This window comes from Muscardinus avellanarius (genome assembly GCF_963383645.1).
Source record: "Muscardinus avellanarius genome assembly, chromosome: 17".
NCBI lineage: Eukaryota > Metazoa > Chordata > Mammalia > Rodentia > Gliridae > Muscardinus > Muscardinus avellanarius.
In genome coordinates this window covers 12,711,308-12,735,712 of record NC_137803.1, presented here as the reverse complement: position 1 = coordinate 12,735,712, position 24,405 = coordinate 12,711,308, and the positions used below count along the sequence as shown (strand labels likewise).

At 39.2% G+C, this 24,405-nt stretch overlaps 1 protein-coding gene across 1 annotated transcript; it reads right to left on the bottom strand.

Annotated features, from left to right (window-relative positions):
* Nucleotides 1-934: 934 nt before the first annotated feature.
* LOC308276065 (serpin B4-like) lies at nt 935-24,070 on the bottom strand (the record flags this gene model as incomplete). Its single annotated transcript, XM_080714671.1, has 9 exons — nt 935-1,339; nt 2,033-2,188; nt 2,484-2,626; nt 4,482-4,599; nt 5,867-5,995; nt 7,709-7,765; nt 8,308-8,548; nt 10,534-10,541; nt 23,891-24,070. The coding sequence occupies 9 exons, from the start codon at nt 24,068-24,070 to the stop codon at nt 935-937; spliced, it is 1,437 nt and encodes a 478-aa protein (XP_080570797.1).
* Nucleotides 24,071-24,405: the final 335 nt, after the last annotated feature.

Below are 24,405 nucleotides of genomic sequence, written 5' to 3'. Positions count from 1 at the left end.
GCCGGCCATGTATGGGTGCTGAGTGCATGATATGTAGCTAGTGAGACAAAGGAATTTTAACTTTAATGTTAATTTTAAACAGTCTCATATAGCTAGTGATTACTGTATTAGGCAGTGCAAGTCTCTAGTGGTTTATTTCTGGAATTTTCTAATATGGTCAATTATAATTAGTATGTTTTTAAGTGCAAATATCTGGAGTATGACTATTTTGTCATATTGTAGTACTCTGGGTTTTCCTTGGGCTGGGAGATTAGCTCAGTGGTTAAGTATTGCCTGGCATGCACAAGGTCCTGGATTTGATCCTCAGCACAGCAAAACATTTTTTCCCTTGGTTTAAAAATATATAAAATGCATGCATGCAGAAGTGTATTTGCCCACCACTCCAAATTTGCCATGGCTAAATTTGGTTTTATTTTTCTTTTTGTATGACTACTATAGTTCTCACCTATCTTCTCTATGTGTGACTGGCTGCTTGCACTTTATTGAAAAGAAAAAGGATAAGGCAACAAAATTTAGAAATATAAAGAGTCTCCAATATCACCTAAATTGAAGGAAGTATAGGTTTTCAGATTAATCAGTTTGGAAAGTATGATTTGGCTTAGTTCATTTTTAAAAGCCACAAATAGAATCATATATCAAATATAGTACAGTATTGAAATACAGTGTTGAAGATACAGTATTGAAATATGTGTTTATCTTAACATTGAACATTTTTTTCCCAAGGAGATTTTTCAGAAAAAAGTAGGCATATATGTGTGTGTGTGTGTGTGTGTGTGTGTGTGTGTGTCTGTGTGTATTTATAGAAATATTCTTTTAGACACTGAATTTTTAGAGATGATTATAAGATTGGAAAGAAAAACAAAATCAAGAAAACCTGTTTGTTCCAGCCATCAATTCACTAGAATAACTGAATGTTTGCCCCAATTAGTGGCATTCAGGGGGAAGAAACTCTGCCAAAGAAGAGGATGCTTTCGGTCTTCTTTTGCTTGATAAAGAATAGGAAAGGGTGATCACAATGGAAATTTTCTACCATTGGTAAAGATGTGGTTGAAACTCCTACGCCAGTGGCAGCTGCAGCCTCTGTGCCCTCTTCGGTCACCTCCACAAAGGACTTGTGCACAACTTTAGACACCGCAAGATTCTGGCTCCCACTCATGCCTGAGAGATTGGCACCCTGTGGACTGAAGACTCTCCTTATCCCCATGTCTTCCAAGGTGGTTCTAAGGTCATAGGTCTTCTCCACTTTAAACCGAGGAAAATATACATGCACCATAGTCTTGTTCATACAATGTGGGCTCATCCACTCCTTTAATTTTTCAGCAGTGAGTTTATCTTCAAGCTATAAAGATGGAAAAAAAGAAACTGACATGATTAACTCCAGGCATTCAAAATACCATAACAATGAATCAAATATATGAAAAATTTTTACTTTAGCAATCAATGCAATAGACAATGGATTAATGTTTATTATAATAGGCTAAAATAGCAGTACTGAATGTGTAAGTATATATATAGTACATATATATCTAAGTATATATAATACATATATGTGTGTATGTGTAAAAGTAGAATAATTACATTATTTTATACAAAATGAATCATATGTTTATAACCCTTAAGCTACCATCTTACTACATGTGCCATTTTGGGAACTTTTTTATATACTTAGAGTGTTATAGTGCACACTCTATCTTTAACCATTTTTTGCTTGACATATTTTTAAATATTACTCACATTGGTATATATTTCTTTCAACCAAATTTAAGTTGTTGCTTTGTTATGTTGTACTACCAACATAACATTTAATGTGTATAACACTATGTAATTAAAAATTAACTAAACCTTCACTGTAAATCAGGCTCTAAGCTAAAATATGTGTGACACAAAGATGAAACATTCTCCCTTGTTTTGAAATTTTCACTCTTTTGACGTATCTTTGTTTTAAAGCTTTTGTCTTGTTTAGGCTTAAAAAGGCAGGTATTATAGGGGGAAAATAGGTAGTTGGAGAGAGAACTTGAAATGAACGTCTTACCTCCTGCAGGCCATCCACTTCATTTGGCAGCAGCACGATCATGCTCAGATCTTGGCCTCTGTATGGTATTTCTAGGATCTTAGCCTGCACATCCTCCAGCATGCCGAAATTAAAAAAGTTGTCTTGATACATCATCTGCACAGATTGGCTCTCATTCTGCGGTGAATGAAGGAGACAAACAAGTTCCAAGTAAGAGATAAGGCAAAAAGAAAATACTATTGAGATACCAAATATATTTCTCTCCTCTGAAGAGAGGGAACTTAGAAACTGTGTGAAGTAAAGACAGACTTTTCTTTAGGTATTTCTACAAAATAATGTGATAAGAATAAAACAACAAAACAACAGCCATGACCCATTCTGTTTTGTACTTTCTGTAAAACATCTTATCAGATGGGGTTAAATTGAACTTTCTCTATATAATTTACATTGGTGAATGAAATGTGAACATTACCTTGTTCAGCCAAAATTTTTCTTCTCTGGTAAATTCTTTATTAAATTCCAGATTCCATTGCCCCTTGAAATACACTGCATTCACCAGAACCAGGACAGTGTCTCTGTCAAGAGACCCATTAGGAAATAGGTTCTTGATTTTTTCTGAAGATCAAAGAATTAAAAAAGGTCAGTCATGCAAAGTACAAGTGGTGAATCTAGAAGAAGCTTTGCAAAAGTTCATAACTGATTATTAACTATTCACTAAGGTCATGGCTTTAGGGATTCATTGACCTGTTCAGTAGGTGTAGTCTTCTACCCAGTGCTATCCTGAGAGGTCACCTGTGATGGAGGGACCATCTTCTGGAATGGGAAAGGACTTTAGGCTACCTCTTTATGGGTGATTACAGTCAGTTCATATTGAATACTGAAAAAGTATTTGTGTGTGTGTGTATGTGTGTGTGAGACTGAGGACTAAACTCATCGGTATCCTACCACTGAGCCACACCCCCAGCCCTATTTTATTTTTATTTTAAAACAAGATCTAACAAAATTCTTGAAACTGACCTTGAAGTAATTTTGTGATACTCCTGTCTCAGTCTCCCAAGTAATGGGACTACAGGCATGGGCCACCATGTGTGGCTTTGAAAAACTAATTTTATCTTCACTTTCAACTTAAGTCTTTCTTTCCTTTCTATTTGTTATGAATAGAGTGTCTACTAAAGAGCTCATGTATTAGTGTTCAGAGTTGATGTAATTAAGTCATGAGGTTAGTGATCTTTCTCATCGGTGGAGAAATCCATTATAATGGGTTTACTGGGTGGTAACATAGGCAGGTGGTGTGTATCTGCAGAGGTGGGTCCCTGAGGGTACGACTTGAAGGACTATACTTTTGTTTTTGAATCCCTTTGCTTGCATACTCTCTCTCTCTCTCTTGCTTCCAGCCTCCATGATGTAAGAGAAGAGTCTTGCTCTCTCCCTCTATCAACTTTTGCCACCATGCCCTGAACTCTGCAGACCAAGGCTGATATAGACTGAACTCTAGAATCTAAAAAATAACAACAACAATAAACTGTGAGCAAATAAATCTTCCTTTCTTTAAATTGTGTGGTAAGTTATATTATAGTATAGCTGTCAAAATGTTGGCTGAGACACTCTCCATCTCTCTATTTTTTCAATTTTAGATTCACTGCTCAGAAGAAATAGCACCTTGGGAAAATTGGTAAGAGCTCTGTAATCTGACACACATGTCAGGTGCTGTAGGAAACTACTACTGAGGGGAAGGTCTTCCTATTCTTTCTAATGTTTATTTGCTGTAGGCTTTGCTATAAGGAGAGGTGCTTCTTCTCAGGGATGGAGAAGTCAGTTGTGATAATCTCTGTAGAGATGTGGTTCATCTCAGGTGTCAAGAAGTGTGGCTTGCAGGAGGTCTGCTGATTTCCAAATTAGTCAAAAAGGAAGGAGCCCTTTATAATATATTCTGTTAAATATCCTAATGTACATGATGTATATTCACAAACATATCAAAGTCAATCAGAAAGTGAAACATGAGAAGGAGGGAGGGAGGAGGGAATGGGATGGCAATTGGGTAAGGGCTAATTGGGTGATGTGTGCGTGTTTGCCTCTACTATCTTGTACTCCATTAAGATATATGACTCCAATGCTCCAATAAAAGATTTAAAAAGATTCATAGTCAAAAACTGGCTCTGATTTAAAGAAAGGGGCATGATCTCAAAGTGGGTCTGAGTGGGGAATAAGATCCACAAGGATATTGTCACTCAGGGCTCTGTGCAAATATTTCTCCAGCCACAGTTCCACCTAACAGGTTTCCTGCAATCCCCTTCCTGGTTTTGGTTGGTTCTTCCCACATTATTTGGATCATCCACCACCTGCACTGTCTTGTTCATCCTTTCTGCAAACCCAGCTCCTCATCTCAACCCACAGCTCTGTGCCATGCCAAGCACAAGGATCGCTCACCAGGTTCTTCAAAGTGCCTCTCTCCTGTCCCCTACATACTAACCGTTTGTATGTCTTTCCACCCAGCAATTGATCTTCTCTCGGCTTCCTTCTGTAGCGTTTAAAAAATCAAGAGATTCCACATCAGCTAGGTAAAATTTCTTAACATCATTCATGTATTCCTTTGAGATGTGAAGGAAGAAAGGGAAGAATTAAAAGTAATTTATGCATTGCCACATTTAATTACTTATAATTATAGTGAGCTGAATCCAGACCTTGATGAAAACTACTATCTTCTGCACTACATTTTTATTTTGACTCAGGGGCATTCTACCTCTTAGAAATACTTGCACCCCTTTCTAAAATTTCTTTCCAAGTCAAATGCTTTCTCTAATACGCGAAAGCTAGGGAGAAATGGGTAACGAGGGAGTCTAGATGAAGAAGGAGATTCTATAGAGGAGCAAATAAAGCGACCTAACTGAGGGGATGGAAGAGGGGAAGAGGGAAACTCTCTAAAGCACGTGATGTACTTAAACATATCAAAGTCAATCACTAAGCCAAGCTTGAAAAGGAGGGATGGGGAGGGAATGGGGTGGGAATTGGCTAAGAGCTAATTGGGTGTTTTGTGCATGTATGTCTCCACCATCTTTTATCCCATTAAGATGTATGACTACAATGCACCAATAAAAAAATTAAAAAATAAAATTTCTTCATTTCTTAATTTTGAAATAGGATCTCACTAAGTTGCTAAGGGTCTTGTTAAGTTGTTGAGGCAGGCCTGGAACCCATGATCTTTCTATCTTAGCCTCCCAAGCACTGGTGTGTACCACTGCACTCAGCTGCACCTGTAAATATGCAGCTGCACCTGCATATATTTTTACACAGGCATTATGCAGGTAGTAGGAGAAGGTAGTGCAGGCTGGCACAAGAAGGGGGTCACTGAAAGTCAATACTATCCATCAAAAAGCAAGGAAATAAGAGGTTTTTGTTCGCAAATTTCAAAGCGAGTTGCTCTGGAGGAGATAAATTGCTTTTGAGACTTACTGCTAGTAGATTCACTCCCATACATTTCTCATCTTTGTTTATATTGTCCATCCTGGGAAGTCAGTATTCCCTGGCACTTCTCCTATTCTCCCTAGATACACATCCAAGCTTGTCCATTCCAGAAATATCCCATTATTCATATATTTCCCACCACAACCTACTCACAGGGACTGAGTCCATGCCAGCTCATTGATGGCATCTCATGACTTCTCTTCTCTATCCTCCTAATCTATACTTTACCCATGCATTGTCAGGGCCTGGGACACTCTGGTGGGTTAGATTCAGATGGAGCTGATGGCCCTGGGTGAATGCTGCCTGTCTGAATCAGCCAGGCTCCTTGGCCTGGCTTCTCCTCATAGGACCCAGGATTCAGATTTAAGGCAAGGAGGGCCAGGTAAAACTTACCTGGAGAAACTGAAAACTCTTTTCTGCATAGACCCCATTGGCAATCTTCAGCTGATATGCATCCGAGGGTTTGTTTAATTCGGTCAGAAGCTTTTGAAATAGTTGGTGCACATTTCCTGATTTTTCAACCTTCAATATCAGAAAAGGTGCTTAAGGAATTACTCTGTCAATGTAAATACTAGATTGATACCTAAAGGTTGGTAATCTCAAAGATGATCTTTGGCTTATTTCCTGATATTGACATATTTACATCAAATACTCTTAAAATCCACCTTACATTTAACCTCTTCCAGAAAATTATTTCTTTCTGCTCTAAGATACTACAGCCTATTCTTCTTTGAACTAAAGATGCAGTGCTATTAGGTTGTCTTCTTGTTAGTTTAAATATTAGGTTTACTTTTCCAGATAAGCTTTCTTAGAAAGACTAAGTCTCCCTTATTTCTTCTCTTCCTTTCCTTCCCTCCCTTCCTTCCTCCCTTCCTCTTTTCTTTCTTTCTTCCCTTCCTTCCTTCCTTTCTTCCTTTTCTCTCTCTTTCTCTCTTTTTCTTCTTTTTTGATACTGGGCATTCTACCTCTAAGCGACATCCCAGCCCATTATTTATTTATTTATTTAGTTTTTGTTTGTTTTTTGTTTTGGTGGTACTGGGGTTCCTGGAAACCCTTCTACCTCAGGGCTCCACTCTCAGGCCTATTTTATATTTTTATTTGGAAACACAGTCTCTTAAGCCAGCGAGGCTGGCTTCGAAACTGAGCGATCCTCCTGTCTCTGCCTCCCAAGTGCGGGGATTACAAGCATGCGACACCACGCCCGGCTTATTTAGTTTTTGAAACAGAGTTTAAGTTTCTGAGAATCTTGCTTAGTTGCTGAGATTGGCCTTGAACCTGTGATCATCCTGTCCCAGCGTCCCAAACACTGGGATTACAGGCAGCTGTCACCATGCCTGACTCTAATTTCTAGCCACCATCAAGGATATGGCTATGTTGAAGTCTGGCTATTTTAAATGTGTTATGGCGTGAGGCTGGCTATTCCTTTGGTGGCTTCATCTTTTGAGAGAGGTGGATGGAGATCTGTGGCTTTCCCTGGTGATGGTCATTCTCTGTACGTAAGAACAGCATGTGCCTGTTTCTCAGCTAAGGGTGTATAAGCAATGTAAGTTTGAGTCCAACTCAGATGAAAACAAGAGAGCTCAGACAGTTAAGTAACCTCTCCAAAAAATGTAAATCAGCAGAACCACGTTGTAAGCCTAAGCTTATCTGCATCTGAAAATTTATATTTGTGTTCTTATGCCTTGAAGCCGATTTACTGCTTCAATCTGCTAGCAATCATTTCCTAAAACATGCTTGAACTTAGGCTTTTTCCTCTTAATCCTGTTACTGAGTTAATGACAGGCGATTTTAGTAACAAGTTTGTGATAATTACTGTTGTTTTATAATAACTATCATTTCTTATGGCTTCTTATTTAGAACAGGCTGGCACTATCATAAATGTTGCATGCATTGCCTCTGGTTCTTTTTAGTTTCCTGGGAGAGGCCGCTGTGACTCAGGGCACAGTGCCTTGCTCATGTTCACCATATGGGAACAGCAGAGCAGGAATCTGAACCTACCCTCTCTGGCTCCAGACCCTATATTCCTAAGTACAATGCTGACCTTTTCTGAGTAAGAGAGCAACATGAAAATAATAAATATGAAAATAAAATATGAAACCATCTTGTGTGTCCTAATCTTTTCCCGGATATTCCCTAAAAATTGCCTGTTTTCAGTTTATGTGAAATTCTCATTTCCAACTATGACTCTCTCAGGTATCTGAGGCTCTCCCAGGACTGAATTTCTCTGAGACTCACCTGAGTTTTTTTCTCTCCTTTTGTTGAGTCGTCTTCAATTTCATTAAAGTGAAGGACCTGGAAGAGACAAAAATGGGTCAAGGAAACTTCACTCTAGAGACCCAAGTCAGAAGAAAAAAAAAACAGAGAAACCCCTTTACTCCTCCTCCCCAAAACACAGATGAAAACAAAAGCAAGCACAGTCAAGAAATAGAAGCATTTCCTACTCCAAAATTCAGAGTATGAGTTAACTCTCTGAAAACACACAGCAGAGCATGTTTATCACTGGCCACAATGCTCATTCATTTCTCGCTGAGGAAACACTTGTAACCCTCAGAATTAAATCAGTGCATCCCTGATACCCATAGACTTCACATTCCAGGCTCATCTCTGGTTGTTGAGCAGTTGTAAGATGTCATCCCAGCTCCCAAAGTAACCCAGGCACAAGGAAGCGCCTGGGTGAGCCTTTGGGGAGGGTGTGTCTCTCGTAAGCTCTGTGATCACACAGTCATGGACATGCCTGCTTGCTCAGCATCCTGTGCTACCTGACAGGCTGCCTGCTCTGTGACCATCTATTTGCACGTTAGTCAACAGGACGACGTAAGAAAGCCTCAGCCTACCTTCTCAATTTCTTGTGCAGTGTTTTCTCTGGCCCCCAAGTAGAGCATTGCTAATGCTGACATGATGCTTTCAGGGGAAAAGAAGATGTTGTCCTTTGACTTCCTCAACTGTTGGTACAAATCCAGTGTGAACTTGGAGTTTGCTTCACTGAGGGAACTCATGGTGACCTTGGTGTGATCTGGAACCCCTGTAAAAGCATCAGATTCATTGTAGGATGATTTTACTGCCTGGAGCGTCACTCTGTAATGAAATCGTCTTAAAGGAAAAGACTTATCTGCATTGCAGAATTCTGGCAATTAAAGTTCTTATCTTTTTTTTTCTTTCCAATCCTTCTACAATGTACATGTGTTAAATTTCTAATTAGAAGATTCATGAAAATGCCATTTAAGACTTATAAACGGGTAACAGAACTTTTTACCATTTGGTAAATACCATCCATTTGTTAGTACTGCATTAGGGCATAATTGACACATGACAAAATGCATACATTTAAAGTGTGAATTTTGATGACTTTGAAATATATGTATATATATTATGAAGTCAATACCCCAATCAAGATATAGATTTCCAATACTGCACAAAACTTCTGAATCTTTTCTTCATCATTGACAGTGCCAGGTTTGGGTACAAAGGCTTTATAATGAATTCCAAGACTTAGTTTTCTGTGGATACATCCATCCAACTGTCAAGAGACACCTCTTCCAATTTTCCTCCAAGGCTCTGTGACTACCAAGCATTCTCCCTATATGTTTTTAAAGGTGCACTGTTTACTTGGGAGAATTGTCTAGATAGAAGTCAAATTAGACGAAGAAGGTATTTTAATCATTCCCTAGCAGAATAAGTAAAACACAGCCTTTGCAACACATGGTGCTGGGAGAACTGGCTATCCATTTGTAGAAAGATGGAACTAAATCCTTACCTCTCACCATACATAGGAATCAACTTGAGATGGATCAAAGACTTAGAAAGTAGACCAGAGACAGTGAAGTTATTAGAGGAGGGCATAGGCTCAACACTCCAACATATAGGCACAGGCAGTAACTTTCTCAACAAGACCTCCAAAGCACAGGAAATTAAAGCAAGAATTAACAAGTGGGATGGCATCAAACTAAAAAGTTTCTTCTCATCAAAGGAAACCATCAAGAACCTAAAGAAAAAAGTGTACAGAATGGGATAAGATCTTTACCAGCCACCACTCTGATAGGGGGCTAATATCCAGAATATACAAAGAGCTCAAAAGACTCTATACTAGCAAAACAAATAACACAATCAAGAAATGGGCAACTGAACTGAATAGATACTTCACAAAAGAAGAGATACAAATGGCCAATAGATACATGAAAAGATGCTCTTCATCACTGGCCATTAGGGAGATGCAAATCAAAACTATGCTGAGATTCCATCTAACCCCAATCAGAGTGGCAAGCATAAAGAAATCAAATAACAACAAATGCTGGCAAGGATGTGGGGAAAGAGGAACTCTTTTACACTGTTGGTGTGAGTGCAAACTAGTTCAGCTGTTTTGAAGATCAGTGTGGAGATTCCTTAGAAAACTTGGAATGGATCCAAAAAATGATCTGGCTATACCACTGCTGGGTATTTTTTCCAAAGGGATTGAAATCAGAGATCTACAGTAGTATATGCAAACCCATGTTCATAGCAGCACAATTTGTAATAGCCAAAATATGGAACCAGCCTAGGTCTCCATCAACAGATGAATGGATTGCAAAACCATGGGAAATACACACAATGGAATTCTATTCAGCTATAAAGAAAAACAAAATCATGCCATTCACAAGAAGATAGAAAGACCTAGATAACATTATGTTGAGAGCAGCCAAGCACAGAAAGAGAAGGGACATATGTTTTCTCTAATATTTCCAAACTAGAGAGTATTAGGAATACCAGAGGAACTCCAGATAATGAAGGGGAAACCTCAGAAAGCTGAAATGGAAGGATAGGAGAGGAAGAAGGCTGAGGCTGATTGATGGAGAAGCTACATCCGAATATGTGTAAAAGTATGAATATAGCATGGTCAACCTGGGCACTCATTGTTGGGAGGAGGGGAAGAAAGGTAGGGGAGTCTGAATGTATGCCATTTTCAATATGATCCACACAAAAAATACAATCAGACAAAATGAAACATATGCATAATATAGGTTGCATTGTTGTGATGATTCTTAAAAGCAGTCTGTGTTGTTCGGCTAGTGTATGGGAGTGCTTACCTGTGTTCCTGGAAGAAGCAGAAGCGGCTAGAGCCTGTAAGCTTCTATGCTCTGTATGGCGAGTTCTTGGCTATATACCACTCCTCTTGCAAGCTCTGCCTCGTCATTTCAGTTGTATTTCAAGTAAATCAGCTTTAGATTTCTCAATCAGGCCAGCTTTTGCTGTTATTAGCATGACAATTATAAGAGACAGACTTACTCTTCTACCTCTGTATTTCCTTTTCATATAGAGAAAATGATAAATCTTTAATCATTCGAAATGGCTGACTCACTTTGAATGCAACTGAAGGTGCTTTTCCAATACCAGTGTCAATAAATTTAAAATTCCAGCTTCCTCATTCCCCTCAGATCCATCTATCTGTGCACTCCTCCAACTTTAAGAAAGCTGTCTATCCTCTTTAGTAGGAAGTTGTGCAATAAAGAAGTGTCATATTATTTGAACATCAATCTTTATTGGTAAATAGCAAGCGTTGATATGAATCAAGATGTTCATAAAAATGAGTGTTTAAATTTCTCATCTGATTTGTGTAGTTGTGAAAAAGAGGTCCCAAAACTATACGGTGACAAATTTATTTACAAAACAGCACTAATCTCCAGGAATTCATTTCAGTTTGTAATGATTCACAAATTCACCGACTCTTGTACCCCATGTCTATGCAAAATCTTGCTTATGTAGCATTTTGTCAACAGAAAACTTAATTTCAATCTCCACTGTAATTTTTCCTTATTAACTTTCATTTTATTTATAACAGGGTGGGATGAAAAATTAAGTGTTTGTTGTTCCTGATATCCCCAAACACCCTATCTTTTGTTTTGCCTTTTTTTGTTTTTTGTTTTTTTTTTAATGTTGAACAGTTTTCAAGACACACTTTGGGCACCGAACAACTAAAAAGCTTATTTGTATTTTCTTATTTTCAGTTCTGAAAGGTTTTGTTCGTCCTACCAAATTCTCTAGTAAATACTCTGCACAGCCAGGAAAACAATTTTTCTAGTCCAAGGACACACTGAGGAGGTGTCCCAGCAAACTCTGGAAAAGGGACTCTTGTTCCTTTCCCCCCACCCCCGGCACTCTGCCTTGCTCAAGAGCAATTGAAACACACGAGTCATTTTGCCTGGCAGCCTTGTAAATTGCATGTAAGATGAAACAGAAACAAAGTTGTTGCAACTGTCTATCACAGACTTCTCTGTCACTGCACTTAATAAATCAATGTTGGACTTAGGAGTTGGATGTCAGGGTCAGAAGCCTGTAAAAGTAATGAGAGGAGGTAGAGGCATTCTTGAAATGACATTCTTTTCTCTGGAGACTTATTCTGTTAATATGCATGGAGTTCTTGTAGGTAGACTAATAATGAAGCACAATATATTCTTGCTTACATCTTGCAATTCAGTGAAGTAGGCATATTTGTTATCCTCACACAGGTTGGATGCAGGGCATGGTAAGCAGAAAAGTAGTTATATTTTCAAAACCAGAAGATTCTGGGCATGGTAGCACATGCCTGTAATTGCAGTACTTGGGAGTATGAGACAGGCGGATCACAGGCTCGAGGCCAGTCTCAGCAACTTAGCAAGATTCTCAGCAACAGAGTGAGACCCTGTTTCAACCAAAAAATAAAAAGGGCTGGGGGTAGAGTTGCTTGGAGGTAGAATACCTCTGAATAAGCCTCTAGTACTACAAACAAACAAACAAACAAACAAACAAACAAAAACTACAAAAGACAAGTTGCAAAACAACTGAAATATTTTAGTTCCTGCAAAGTGCTCCTGGCACATAATGGTCAGGATGTGACATTCTGATGTATACTACCCCCAAAGACTCGACTGTCCTTAGAAAATTTTGCATGTAAATACATTTCAACTTATATCTGTCAATACTTAGGAAACCACACCAATTTAATTGGTTCAAGAACTCTAGGAATAAAAATAAAATCCCATAGGAAATTGCAATTTTAGGTATATCCTACTATTAATAATGCCTTTATAAATTGGTCAAGAAACATCTACATTTTCCCAAGCTTTACTTCTTAAAGTAAGGTGTGTCTAAGATGGTAGAGACATACATGCACACATCATGCAATTTTCCCTTCCCCAATTCCCTCCCCTTTCCTCTCTTCTTCTCTCCTTCTCTTGCAGAGACAATATTTTTATTACTTTATTTTTGCCAAGATTTTGCTTGGGCCTATCTATAGAGAAATGAGTAGTAGAGAAAAATCTTGAAGCATCAAATAATAGTATATGTATCATTACTGTATTCTCTTAGAATCTCTCTACAGATATATAGATATGTATGTATCAAATAACTTCAAAAAACTATCAATTAGATTTCCTTTTTAGTTTTCACAGAGGAAAAACAAAAAGTTAAAAAGAAGTTGGAAAATTAGTCTCATATGTGAGTGAATCATGGGATACAGACAAAATGACACTATCTCCATGCAGACATTATATCACCACCTTCCCATCCAATACAACACAAGACTTAACATCTTACTCTGTTTTCAATCAAATCTAACCATATCCCCTTACTGATCTCAAAGCTCCCTGTCTGATTTCCTTTGGCATTCTTATTTTATTGCCAATGAGTATCAATATAGACTCTCCTTTTTTCTATAAAGGTCGCCCTCTTCTTTAATTGTTGATTATCAGGGATATGCAAATCAGAACCATGAGACATCATCTCACCACAGTTAGAATGAGTATTATCAAAATTACAAAAAACAAAAGCAAATTCTGGCAAGGATGATTAGGAAGAGAAACTCTCATGTTCTGTTGGTGGGAATGTAAATTAGTATAGCCATTATGGAAAACAGTATGTTGGTACCTTCAAAAATTAAGTATAATGCTGGGTGGGGTGGCACACCCTTGTAATCTCAACATTTGGGAGGCTGAGACAGGAGGATCATGATTTGTGGGCACACTCAGCTATTTAGTGAGGTCCTCTGCAATTTAGTGAGACCCTGTTTCAAAATAAAGGATTAAAAAAATAGGGCTGGAGGTGTACCTTGGAGGTAGAATGCCTCTATGCCCAATGTCCAGTTGAAAAATAAACTGTGGGTTGAAAACTAAACTACAAAAAATAAACAAAAATTAAATATAGAACTACTATCTGATCCAGAAATCTTACTGAATATATTATCAGAAGGAAGTGAAATCAGTATGATGAAGAGATATCCACACTGATATGTTTATTGCAGCACCATAACCAATAGCCAGGATATGGAATCAACCTTGCTGTCCATCAACACATGTTTGGAGAAAGAAAATGTATATGCATATATATATATATATATATATATATATATCTCCAGTAAAATGCTATACAGCATTAAAAATAATAAAATCTTATCATTTGCCACAGCATGAATGGAATTGGAAAGCCTTATGTTAAGTGAAATAGGTCAGGTGCAGAAAAAGAAGTACTTCCAAATCTCACTCATAGGTGGAATCTAAAAAATGTTGATTTCATAGAAGTTGAGAGTAGAGTGGTAGTTACAGAAGGCTGGGGACAGAAGTGCCCCAGGGGGCAGATCCCTGTCTTGACGGTGCTGAGGCAGGGCAAAGGAACTGGGAGCAGGAAACGTTAAAAGAGGCCATCTGTGTCGCCTCTGTGAGCTGCATTCTGGGGACAACCTGTATAAAAATCGATGAGAAGAGGTGAGTGGGAAGGTGAGCAGAAAAATGGTGCCAGGAGATTAGAACCCATCAGCGCGCAGGATACCAATTTAAAGTAAGGATCAAAAGACATTGATCCCCCAAGATCCAACTCTGACTAATCATAAATGCTCAGTTGAGAAACCTCAATAACGTTTAAAAATTCACCTCCCAGCAACGTCAGCGGTTATTCTCTTTAGGGAACTCCTTCCCCCTGTGTGTGTGGGAAGCTGTTTTTGTCTTCAGTATTTCCTTGGCTTAAAATAAACCTTCATATTTCTATTCTTTTTTGTTAGTCCTTGGGCTTTATTCATTAATATCCACTGGACAAGAACCCAATAAGAGGACAGCCCATATCATTTTGGTGACCCAGCTGGGACCAAAGAGGAAAAGATCCAGTGGAGAAAAAATTTGGTTACAGTGTTGTGAGCTTTCCATGGAAGCCCATCTGGCCACGTGACTGGTACTGTGAGGTGGCTCGGGCTGTGATGGAAACCCAATAGAACAGACTTCCTGGGACAAAATAACTTTATGGCTTTTCCTCTTCACAGTAAGAGCTAGGATGACCATTTTCCTCCACACCCCTAGTGGAGAAACACCATGGGAATCTTATGAGGGGAGGATCCCAGGAGAGAGAGCCACATCAACAATGGACTGAATAGGGATGGATCATGCCAGCTCATCGGATTGTGGAGAAGCATATGGTCTTAATCTATAACTATTGAAGTCATGCTCAGCTCTTCTCCCAATCATGCTTCCAAATCTCTTTATTATCTTGAGTCAATTCCCTTGTTCATTGACCTCAAAGTTTCTATAAGCCTTCTTGTTTCCCTCAAATTATCTGGCCATCTAGTACCTCTCCAAGAGAGAGGTGAGTCTCAGGAGAAGAAGAACACATCCTCTGATATATTTTTATTTGCAGAGCACTCATTTGCTCCAGATATCCACAGGTTTCCTGGTGTTGACAAAGAGACTCCTGCTCCATCAGGAGAGGAGGAAGGGAAAAGAGCATACCTGACTGCTCTCTAATACAGGAAAGGTAGCACATGGTTCTCACCTTCTGTTGGGTGAGCAGATATGATATGCTGAGCTGCCATGTTGCTTCTTGGGGTCTGGGGTCACAATTCAGCTTACATGTGTGCTCAGCACCCTTCAGAGGATGCCCTTGGCTGTCTCTTATGTGATTTCTGGGGCATCTATTTGTACTTAGTGTCAGGACCAGGGACAAATGAGTCCATCCCATCTTGTCTGGACTGGAAGTCTCTCTCTTATTTAAATATTAAATATACAACAACATACAAGGCATTCTTTTTTTTCAGATGAGAAAGGATACCCCTAGAATTTTATACAAGGCTTGTTTGCTTGGATATAGTCAGCTGTTGAAAGAAAGAAGAATTCAGATATCAAGGTAAAGAGATCAGGTTAGCATGGGGAACTGAGTGCTAACTGGTTTCTGTCCTTGTGCAACCCCTAAACAACATGCTGGCTCAGTCAACTCCAAGCTCTCATTTCTTCTTTCTATGAGATGTTTGGCCTAAATGAGCTCTGGTTCCCTTTGGGTTCCTTCAGTAAGGATGCAACCCACTCTTTTATATTTTACATTTAGCAAAGTGAGAAACATTTTTTTTTCCCAGTGGTTGAAGCAACTAGGATTGGGCTAGACAGGACAGAGTGAGCAGTTCTGTTATATCTGCTTGCATAGAACTACGACTTGATCACTTGTTCAGTAATAATTTGTCTATTCATTATCACTAATTAATCAGTTATGGTTTGTATACTTATTCGGAGCCAATATTGTGTTCCATAAAAGAAGAAAAGGAAAATAACACAGATTCCTCCCTCATGCTTCTCAGCCACCACAAGTTAGGTAATATTTGCCAACACATACACATTAAATAATGTGACCAAGTAACTTGAGAGCCCAGGGCATTGAATGTCTTTAGGCTCAATGTGCAAGATATTGGTTTTGATTCTCTGTGAAGTGGCCCAGGAGATCTGGGGACCATTGTTGAAACACAATGAGTCCCAAAGCCTAAATACTCTTTGCAGTATTTAGCCTCTAGGTGATCATGCTCCAGTTATTCTGAAAGCTTTTGTTCTTTAATAAACTGTGTAAACATGAGCCACAAGTGCTGACATCTTGTCTCTATTCATTGTGCCAGGTAATTGGAAGAAGAAATCCTACTTTGTCTTTTCCCTGCGAAGCAACCACTTAGGCAACAGGCCAGTCTTCTGACATCTGTGACTGGGACAATTACAGCATCCGGGGATTCAACACTTTGTAAACTCTTGATAGGATAGTATCTCATTTCGCAGATGCTCTGGGCTGATACGACGAGCTGTGAGATGGAGGTAATCAGAGAGCCCTTGGTTCCACAACCAGAGGCTTTTGGAACCAACAGGATCTTGGAAGCAAGATTAGCGGCAAGCATAAATTTAGTGACATCATATACAGAAAGGGCAAAAACCTACAATCTAATTAATAATTCAACAAAATACTAGCAAGCAGCATTAAGTTTTTTAGTAGGTCTGCCCAGTTGTGGCCTCACGAGGGGCCAGCTGCAGGAAGAAACCTGGACAGAGAAGGGACTACAGAAAATGATTGCATCTACCTACCATGATTTGCCACTGAGGAAAATGAGACTGGGAGGGTTTACCCAAGATTGCCCAGTCTAGTAGGCTGACTTCCATCAGCAAACTAAGGGACGTGGTCTCAACCCCCGTGTCCCTGCTGGGGCCTGTTGTCGGCTCCTTTTCTCTTTCTCCTTAGCTCTCCAACCGTCTCTCCCTCTGTGCTTGCCCCCAGGACACATACCCCTCTTTATCTTCCCACTAAGACCCTTCCACATTGAATCTAGCACCTTCTCCTCTTCCTTTCATCCTATTTTTAGTGATCTACCCTTATTAAATAAGTTACTCTTTTTTGAATCTTTTTAATTTTATAGTATCTCGTTTCGCAGATGCTCTGGGCTGATACGACGAGCTGTGAGATGTAGGTAATCAGAGAGCCCTTGGTTCCACAACCAGAGGCTTTTGGAACCAACAGGATCTTGGAAGCAAGATTAGCAGCTTCCAGGTAGATATGATACATATATTTATCTCTCTGAAAAGAGTAAATTTATTAAATTGCTGAATATCTCTGTATCATTTACACTGTGATCTGAATATCGCCTTAAGAAGAAACCCATTTTCCTTCTACTCCAGACTCCTCTCCTTCTTCCTTCCTTCTCTGTATTTCTTGCCCCTCCCTGCCTTCCTTCCTTTTCTTTCCTCCCCCTCACTCCCTTCCTTCCTTTACTCTTTCCCTTCTCTCACTCCCTCCTTCCCAAACTATCCATCCTTCCTTCCCTTTCTTCCCCTCCCCAAGCTATCTTTTTTCCTTCCTTCCTTCCTTCCTTCCTTCCTTCCTTCCTTCCTTCCTTCCTCCCATTCTTCCTTTTCCTCCTCTCCACCTGACTCTATTGTACACACAAATCTCAGGTCACAGCAGCACACAGTGTTCCTTATTTCCTGATCTCACAGCAACACACAGTGCTCCTTATTTCCTGATCTCAGCGTTACTCAGTACACAGGATGGCAAGCTATAAAACAAGACAAATGCTCTTCTCTGGTAAGCCTTTATTTGACAAGCCAAATTCTGCCTCCCAACCCACTAACACAAACACTGTGGAATGCAGTCATTAAGAAGCACAAAAACAGAGGGCGGCACCAAGATAGGCTGGAGGATGGTGAGTTTTTGAGAGGTTGAGAAACTCAGGAGGCAGAGCCATCCTAGTAAATCGAACCAACAAGAATGCTCTAAAACCCCAGGTCTGTGGGCATCCGAGGGCCTTAAGGGGCTCATAGAAGAACACAGATGCCTAGTTTGGGCACCGTGGGTGTTCCTTGCACTGTACACCCTGTCTCTCACTGCTCCAGGCAAGATATGGGCAAAAAGGCAGATGAATGAGAAAGAAGCATCTTACTTCCCAAAAAGAAACTTCAGGGTTCATAGATGGCAAGAGAAGTGTTTTTTTTTTTTTTTTTAGGTCAAACAGTTTTGCTAAAGCAGAAACATTAAGCAGCTGTGGAAGCAAAAACTCAGCTTCAATATACTTGTAGCAGGTGCTATATTAAAAATCTGCACTAGAGATGGAGACTGAGAATTTTCTGTCAATAATGAATAATAAAGGTTTTTCTATTACTATCTTTATCATTTATTCATTTTTGTAACAATAACATCAGGATCCATGTGCAAGGATGCCAAAGGAGGATTTTCAAAGCCTGCTGATGGTTAAATCAGTCTGGTGCAGTCCAGCTCACCAATTCCCAGGAAACCACTGCAGTCAATGTAGTGGTTGCATTCTCTGCTGTACGCACCATGCGAGGAACAGGACCTGACATGCAGTAGGGGCTCAGTAAATATTAGAAAAACATCCAAACAAGGCTTTAAAGGAGAATTAGGAAAGAATTCTGGGAACCACCAGAAATCACTTTGCCTTTATTGTGTATAGTTTAGTTTACCCAAAACGTGCTCATTTCTCAGAGTGAGATCAGTAGGTCTATTACTGGGTGCTTTTATATTTTATTGATTTGCTCACCCATTATTTCACCAATAAAATATTTCCCTGAGTACTGTAGCTTTATTGTAATTTATAAACTTGGTTAGTGTTAATTCTTTACCAAGAAAAGATCACCCTTTTTCTTTAATTTGTGTTGGTTAGTCGAGGTCTTTTGACTTTCCTTACAAGTTTTATAATCATGTTGCAGATACATGCAAAGTAATTTTTGGAATTTTGATTTGGAATTGGTTGAATCTATAGATCAATTTGGAAATAACGGATACTTTAATGCAATTAAGTGTTCTTATCTATAAACAAGATCTATCTCTCCATTTATTGAGATCTTCTTTGAATTCTTTCATCAAAAATTTTCAGTTTTTTTTATCTAGCCTTTCATTATCTTGTTAGATTTATACGTCAATGTTTCTTTTTTGTGTTAATGAAAGCAGTGCTGTGTTTTTAAATTACAATTATTTATTTCTAGTATATAGGAAAGCAAGAAATGGATGTATTAACAAAATATCATTTTTGACCTATTCTAATATTTAAACCAGTCATGGAGTGGGGGAGAGTACAAAAAGTATGAAAACTAAGGTTCATTGAGGACCACCAGTGTAAGAGGCCAAGATAAGAGGTAGTATTTTAAAATTAGCACTATGCCTGATACCACTGGGAAGCGATTTTTAAATATTTATTTTTGAAAAGTAAGAATAAAGTAGCAAAGTTCAGTCAATTCAAGTTTCAAGACTTTTTATATACATGTAGTCGACAAGACTGTGTGGTATTGATTAATTGAGGCAGTCACAAAGATCAATGAAGCAGAATGGAAAATACAGAAATTGACCCACACATATATATGCCCAGTGGATTTTGACAGAGGTGCAAAAGTAACTAATTGAGGGGGAGTTTAGCCTTTTCAATCAATGGGGCTGCAGAATCCATAAATAGACAAATAATCCTGCCCAAAACTCAACGCAAAAATAAACAATAACAGCGACAACTAAAACACACAGGTCAGAATGGCCATCGCTTAAAAGTTGTGGTGATGCTGAAAGCTAGAGAGAATGTGGAAAACTAGGTTATTCACTCAGTGGCAGGTGGGATACAAAATGGTGCTGCTACTTGTGTATGTGTTTGTGGGGGGGAGATTACTGGGGATTGAACACAGAGACATTCTGCCTCCAACCTACACTCCCATTCCAGCCCCATTTTTTTTTTTTTTGAAAAGGTTTCTGCTAGGTTGCTGAGAGGCTCTTTAAGTTGCTAAGACTGATCTTGAACCTGCAATCATCCTGTCTCAGCCTCCCAAACACGGGAATTTCAGGTGTGCACCACCGCACTCAGTGGTAGAGCTATTCTTAAAAAATGATAATTTCTTTTAAAAAACATGATGACTATAGGATGCAGTTTTATTTGCAATATCCACAAAGGTAAACAACTCAGGTATCCTTCATCCAGGAAATGGTTAAACATACTGTCTCTATCCATACCATATCCGACTACTCAGAAATAAAAAAGAAGAGACTCATGAAAATACCTAGTGGATCTCAGAGACTTTATGGAACAAAAGTGAACATAAAGTGAGCAAAAGTGAACAAAGCATGTCAAACCCCAAAAGTTGCAAACTGTAGTACAATTCCATTTATATGACATTACCAAAATGGCAAATATAAAAAAATAGGGACCAGATTAGTGGATACCAGGCTTTGAGAATAGGAATAGGGTAGAGTGGGTGTGAGCATGAAAGGGTGGCTAGAGGAACCCTTGTGGTGATGCAATATCTTGTACCTTGACTGTGCTAGTGCCAGTATCCTGGTTGACACCTTGCACTATACTTCACCCTTGAGAGAAACTGGCTAAAAGTTACATTAAATCTTTGTATAACTTTTCACAAGGACATATGACCGAGTCCACAGCAATCTCAAAACAGGAAGTTGCATTTAGAACAAATCACTATTATTGATGTGTAATTTATGACCAGTGAAATCAGTAGGTTCAGTCAAATTTGAGAAAAGCGTGGACACATGTAACCCATACTCCTATCAAGAAATGAGACATTTCTATTATTCCAGAAAGTTTCTTTTACCGTTTCTTAGTCCTTACCCAATGCAAGTACTTGTGAGTTTTGTTTTCATGTCAGTTTGGGTGAAAAGCTTGCACCTTTTTGTAACTGATTTTTCCCCCTCAGTACAATGCTTCTGCGATTCATCAGCATTGTTGTGTGGACCACTGTTTTCCTTATTTTAATGTTGGTTCATGTTCTACTGCATGACTATAAATAGTTTGTTCACGGTTTTTCCTCTTACTGGACATCAGTGTGTGGCTCTTAGGTTTAGTTATTTTCAATACTCTATACAAAGCGGAGAGTGGCCATGTTTTCACTTGTCATTAGTAGATTCTTTGAGGAATTTCTAGACCACGGGGTAAATGTATATTTGACTCTTTAAGAACTTGGCACTTTACTATCAGCTGTGTTGGCACAAAACTGTAATCTTGGTACTTGGCAGGCTGAGACAGGAAGATTGTAGGTTTGATGCCAGCCTTGGTAACTTAGTGAGACCTTCAGCAACTTAATGAGAACCTGTTTAAAATAAAAAACTAGAAAATAGTATATTTCAGAGGTAGAATACTTCTGGGTTCACCTTTAGTATCAAGAGAAAGAAAGAAAGAAAGAAAGAAAGAAAGAAAGAAAGAAAGAAAGAAAGAACCAAACAACCCCCCCAAAAAAAACCCCAAACATAGCATTTTCCCAAAGTGAGTGGGCATGGTGGGAGAGTGGATTGTTCTATGTGCCTGTTGTCAATCTTTCTTACTTACTCGTTCTGGTGGGTGTGATGTGGTATCTGTGTTTGTTATTCACATTACTTTCATGACTCATGGTGCTGAGAGCTTTGTGCTCTTTGGACACTCACATATTTCTCAGTGAAGGGCAGGTCTTTGCCTCTTCGTCATTGATGTTTTGAGTTTTGCTCTTTGTGTACACACCACCTCACGTCTGCATCGTGAGTATCTTCTGCCCCCTTTGGGCTCATTTCCTTTTCTAACACTGTCTACTGGTGAGTTTTACAGGGTAGTTTTACAAGACCAATTCTCTCTTGGTTTGTGTTTCTTGTGGTAGATTCCTCTTGGCTTACCTGAGAAACATTTTCCAAGTGTGTAGACTAAAGTAATGAGGCTCATGAGGGCTTGAAGTATCTTCCCTTTAGGGCCTTAGAAGGACTCATTAGAGTTGAAGGGCTCTTTCTCTATCCCCTGGAAAATAAAATAAAGCTTTGTTATTTTCCTTGGGTCTGTGCCTTGTGCATCTATCTTCCTTTTTAATATCCATGTCTTTGTCAGGGGATAATGGGAAGAAATCGAAAGTGATCTAGGTGTTTTAAAAATTCTGGATTAATTAAAAAGAAATCATGACATAACTTCTTTTTAAAGAATTTCTTTTTTCTTAGAAAAGTAAGAATGGCAGTGTCTTATAGAAAAAAAAATCCTGATTTATTGAAAATGTCCTGTCAGAAAATGGTGGAACTTTTGTGAAGAGTGAAAGTTCATTATGGGGAACACATCCCAAGGATCTGGGAGACCTAAGAGGTGGAACTTTGCAAATCACAGCACAATACATTTGTTAGCATGTCATTTCCACTTCGTACTAAGAAAGTGTGGTTCCAGTCCAATCTAGCACGCACGGAGCCTCCTTGACTATGGGGAGAAAGCCAATAGCTCAGTGCTTCCCCTATGGTTCGCTCTGGGTGGGCCGCTCTGAGATACAATCAGGTACCAGGGGCCAATCTGATAAAACAATATTCATAATAGCTTTTCCTCCTTCCCTGTTCGACTTCTCTTTTGCCCCTATTTCTGTTTCCTGGATCGGTTCACAAACAGACCTCATGCGGGTGAGGCTGTCTACTGCTCTACTCCCAAAGAATCCCGGTTAAGACCTGGTGGGAAGAGGAAGGAATAAGAAAGTAAAGAGGGTCAAAGAGTGTTGTGCTAAGAGGCATCTTTTTGCAGTCAAAAAAAGTATTTCCTCTCTAATAGGGAAAATAACATACATACAGTCTAGATTAAAGATCTAAAAAGAATTTCTTTGATGAGACTAATACTTAGACAGCACAACTTGTGGACTTTCAAGAGAGGTGAAAATATAATAAAAAAGTAGAGGACCAGCCAGGTGTGATTCACACCTGTAAGCCAGTACTTAGGAGGTTAAGAGAAGGATTGGAGGTTCAAGGCCAGCCTTTGCCTCTTGGAGAGGTCCTATTTCAAAATAAAAATAAAATAGAGTTCAGGGCATAGCTCAGATGTAGAATATCCCTGAATTAAATTTCACCACCATCACCAAACAACAACAACAACAACAACAACAACAACAAGTGGGCATGATGACACATGCCTATAATCCTAATACTTGGGAATCTGAATGAGGACTGTAAGTTCAGCATGAACATTTTTCAAAAGAAAAAAAGAAAAAAAACAGAATAGAAGAGTTGTAGATCCAATCGATTCTGTGTGGCTGCTTGTGTACAATTATTATTATTATTATCAGTATTAGTATTAGTATTATTGTAGTGCTGGGGATGAAGCCAGGGGCAGTCTACTTCCTAACTACACCCAAGCCTTATTTTTTATTCTCTATTTGGAAACAAGCTCTCACTAAGTTTCAGAGGGCCTCACTAAGTAGCTGAAGCTGTCTACGAACCCAGATCCTCCAGTCTCTTCCTGCCGAATACTGGAATTACAAGTGTGCACCACCATGCCTGGCTGTGTACAGTTATTTTTGTGAGGACCTTGTGAACCAATGGATAATGAAACCATAATTTTAGAACCAAGCCTTCTGATTTTATTTATTTATTTATTTATTTATTTATTTATTTATTTATTTTCTGGTACTGGAGCTTGAATCCAGGGGTATTCAATCACCAAGCTACACCCCAGCCCTTTCTTTATTTTTTTTAAATTTCTAAACAGGGTCTCGCTAGGTTGCTGAGAGTTTTGCTACATTGCTGAGCCTGGCCTTGAACCTGCGATCTTCTCAGCTACCCACGTGCTGGGAGTACAGGCATGTGCCACCATGCCCGGCTCCTCTGGTCCTTGTATTTTGTAGAACGGTTTGATTTTTGACAGGAAATTTTTGACACATTGCATGCTGAAAGTGATGGGCAAAATCAGTGCCACACCGATTTTCTCCTATCACAAACAGTGCAGTCCACCTTCACAGCTCGAGGTGGCAATGCTGCCATTTGGGAGAAGTTGGGCTGTGTGTTACAGGGACAAGACTGACCCCTGGGAATGGGGCTTTTTATAACACTAATTTTGGCGATTTCTTGGCTCAGGCATTTTGTGTCGACAGCTCTCATTCCTACCTCTCCTCTGTAGTTTTTCTTCCCCATTTATTTCTGAATTATGTCTCAGCCTAGAATTTACAATAGGTAATGATGGCTCGTTGCTCCTACCAAGCCTTTAAACAAAAACCACAGAATAGCACTGGGCTGAGTATGGGGTGTGTGTGTGTGTGTGTGTGTGTGTGTGTGTGTGTGTGTGTGTTTTATGGGACAGGATTTACCTGCCAGCAGTTTGCTGAAGTTCTACATAAAAACACACACTCTGTGTACAAGTGGACAGAAGATTTGGCTGAAGGTGCCACAAACCAGAGAACATCCTTCGCCACCGGAATCTTTCCTGTTGAGTAGTT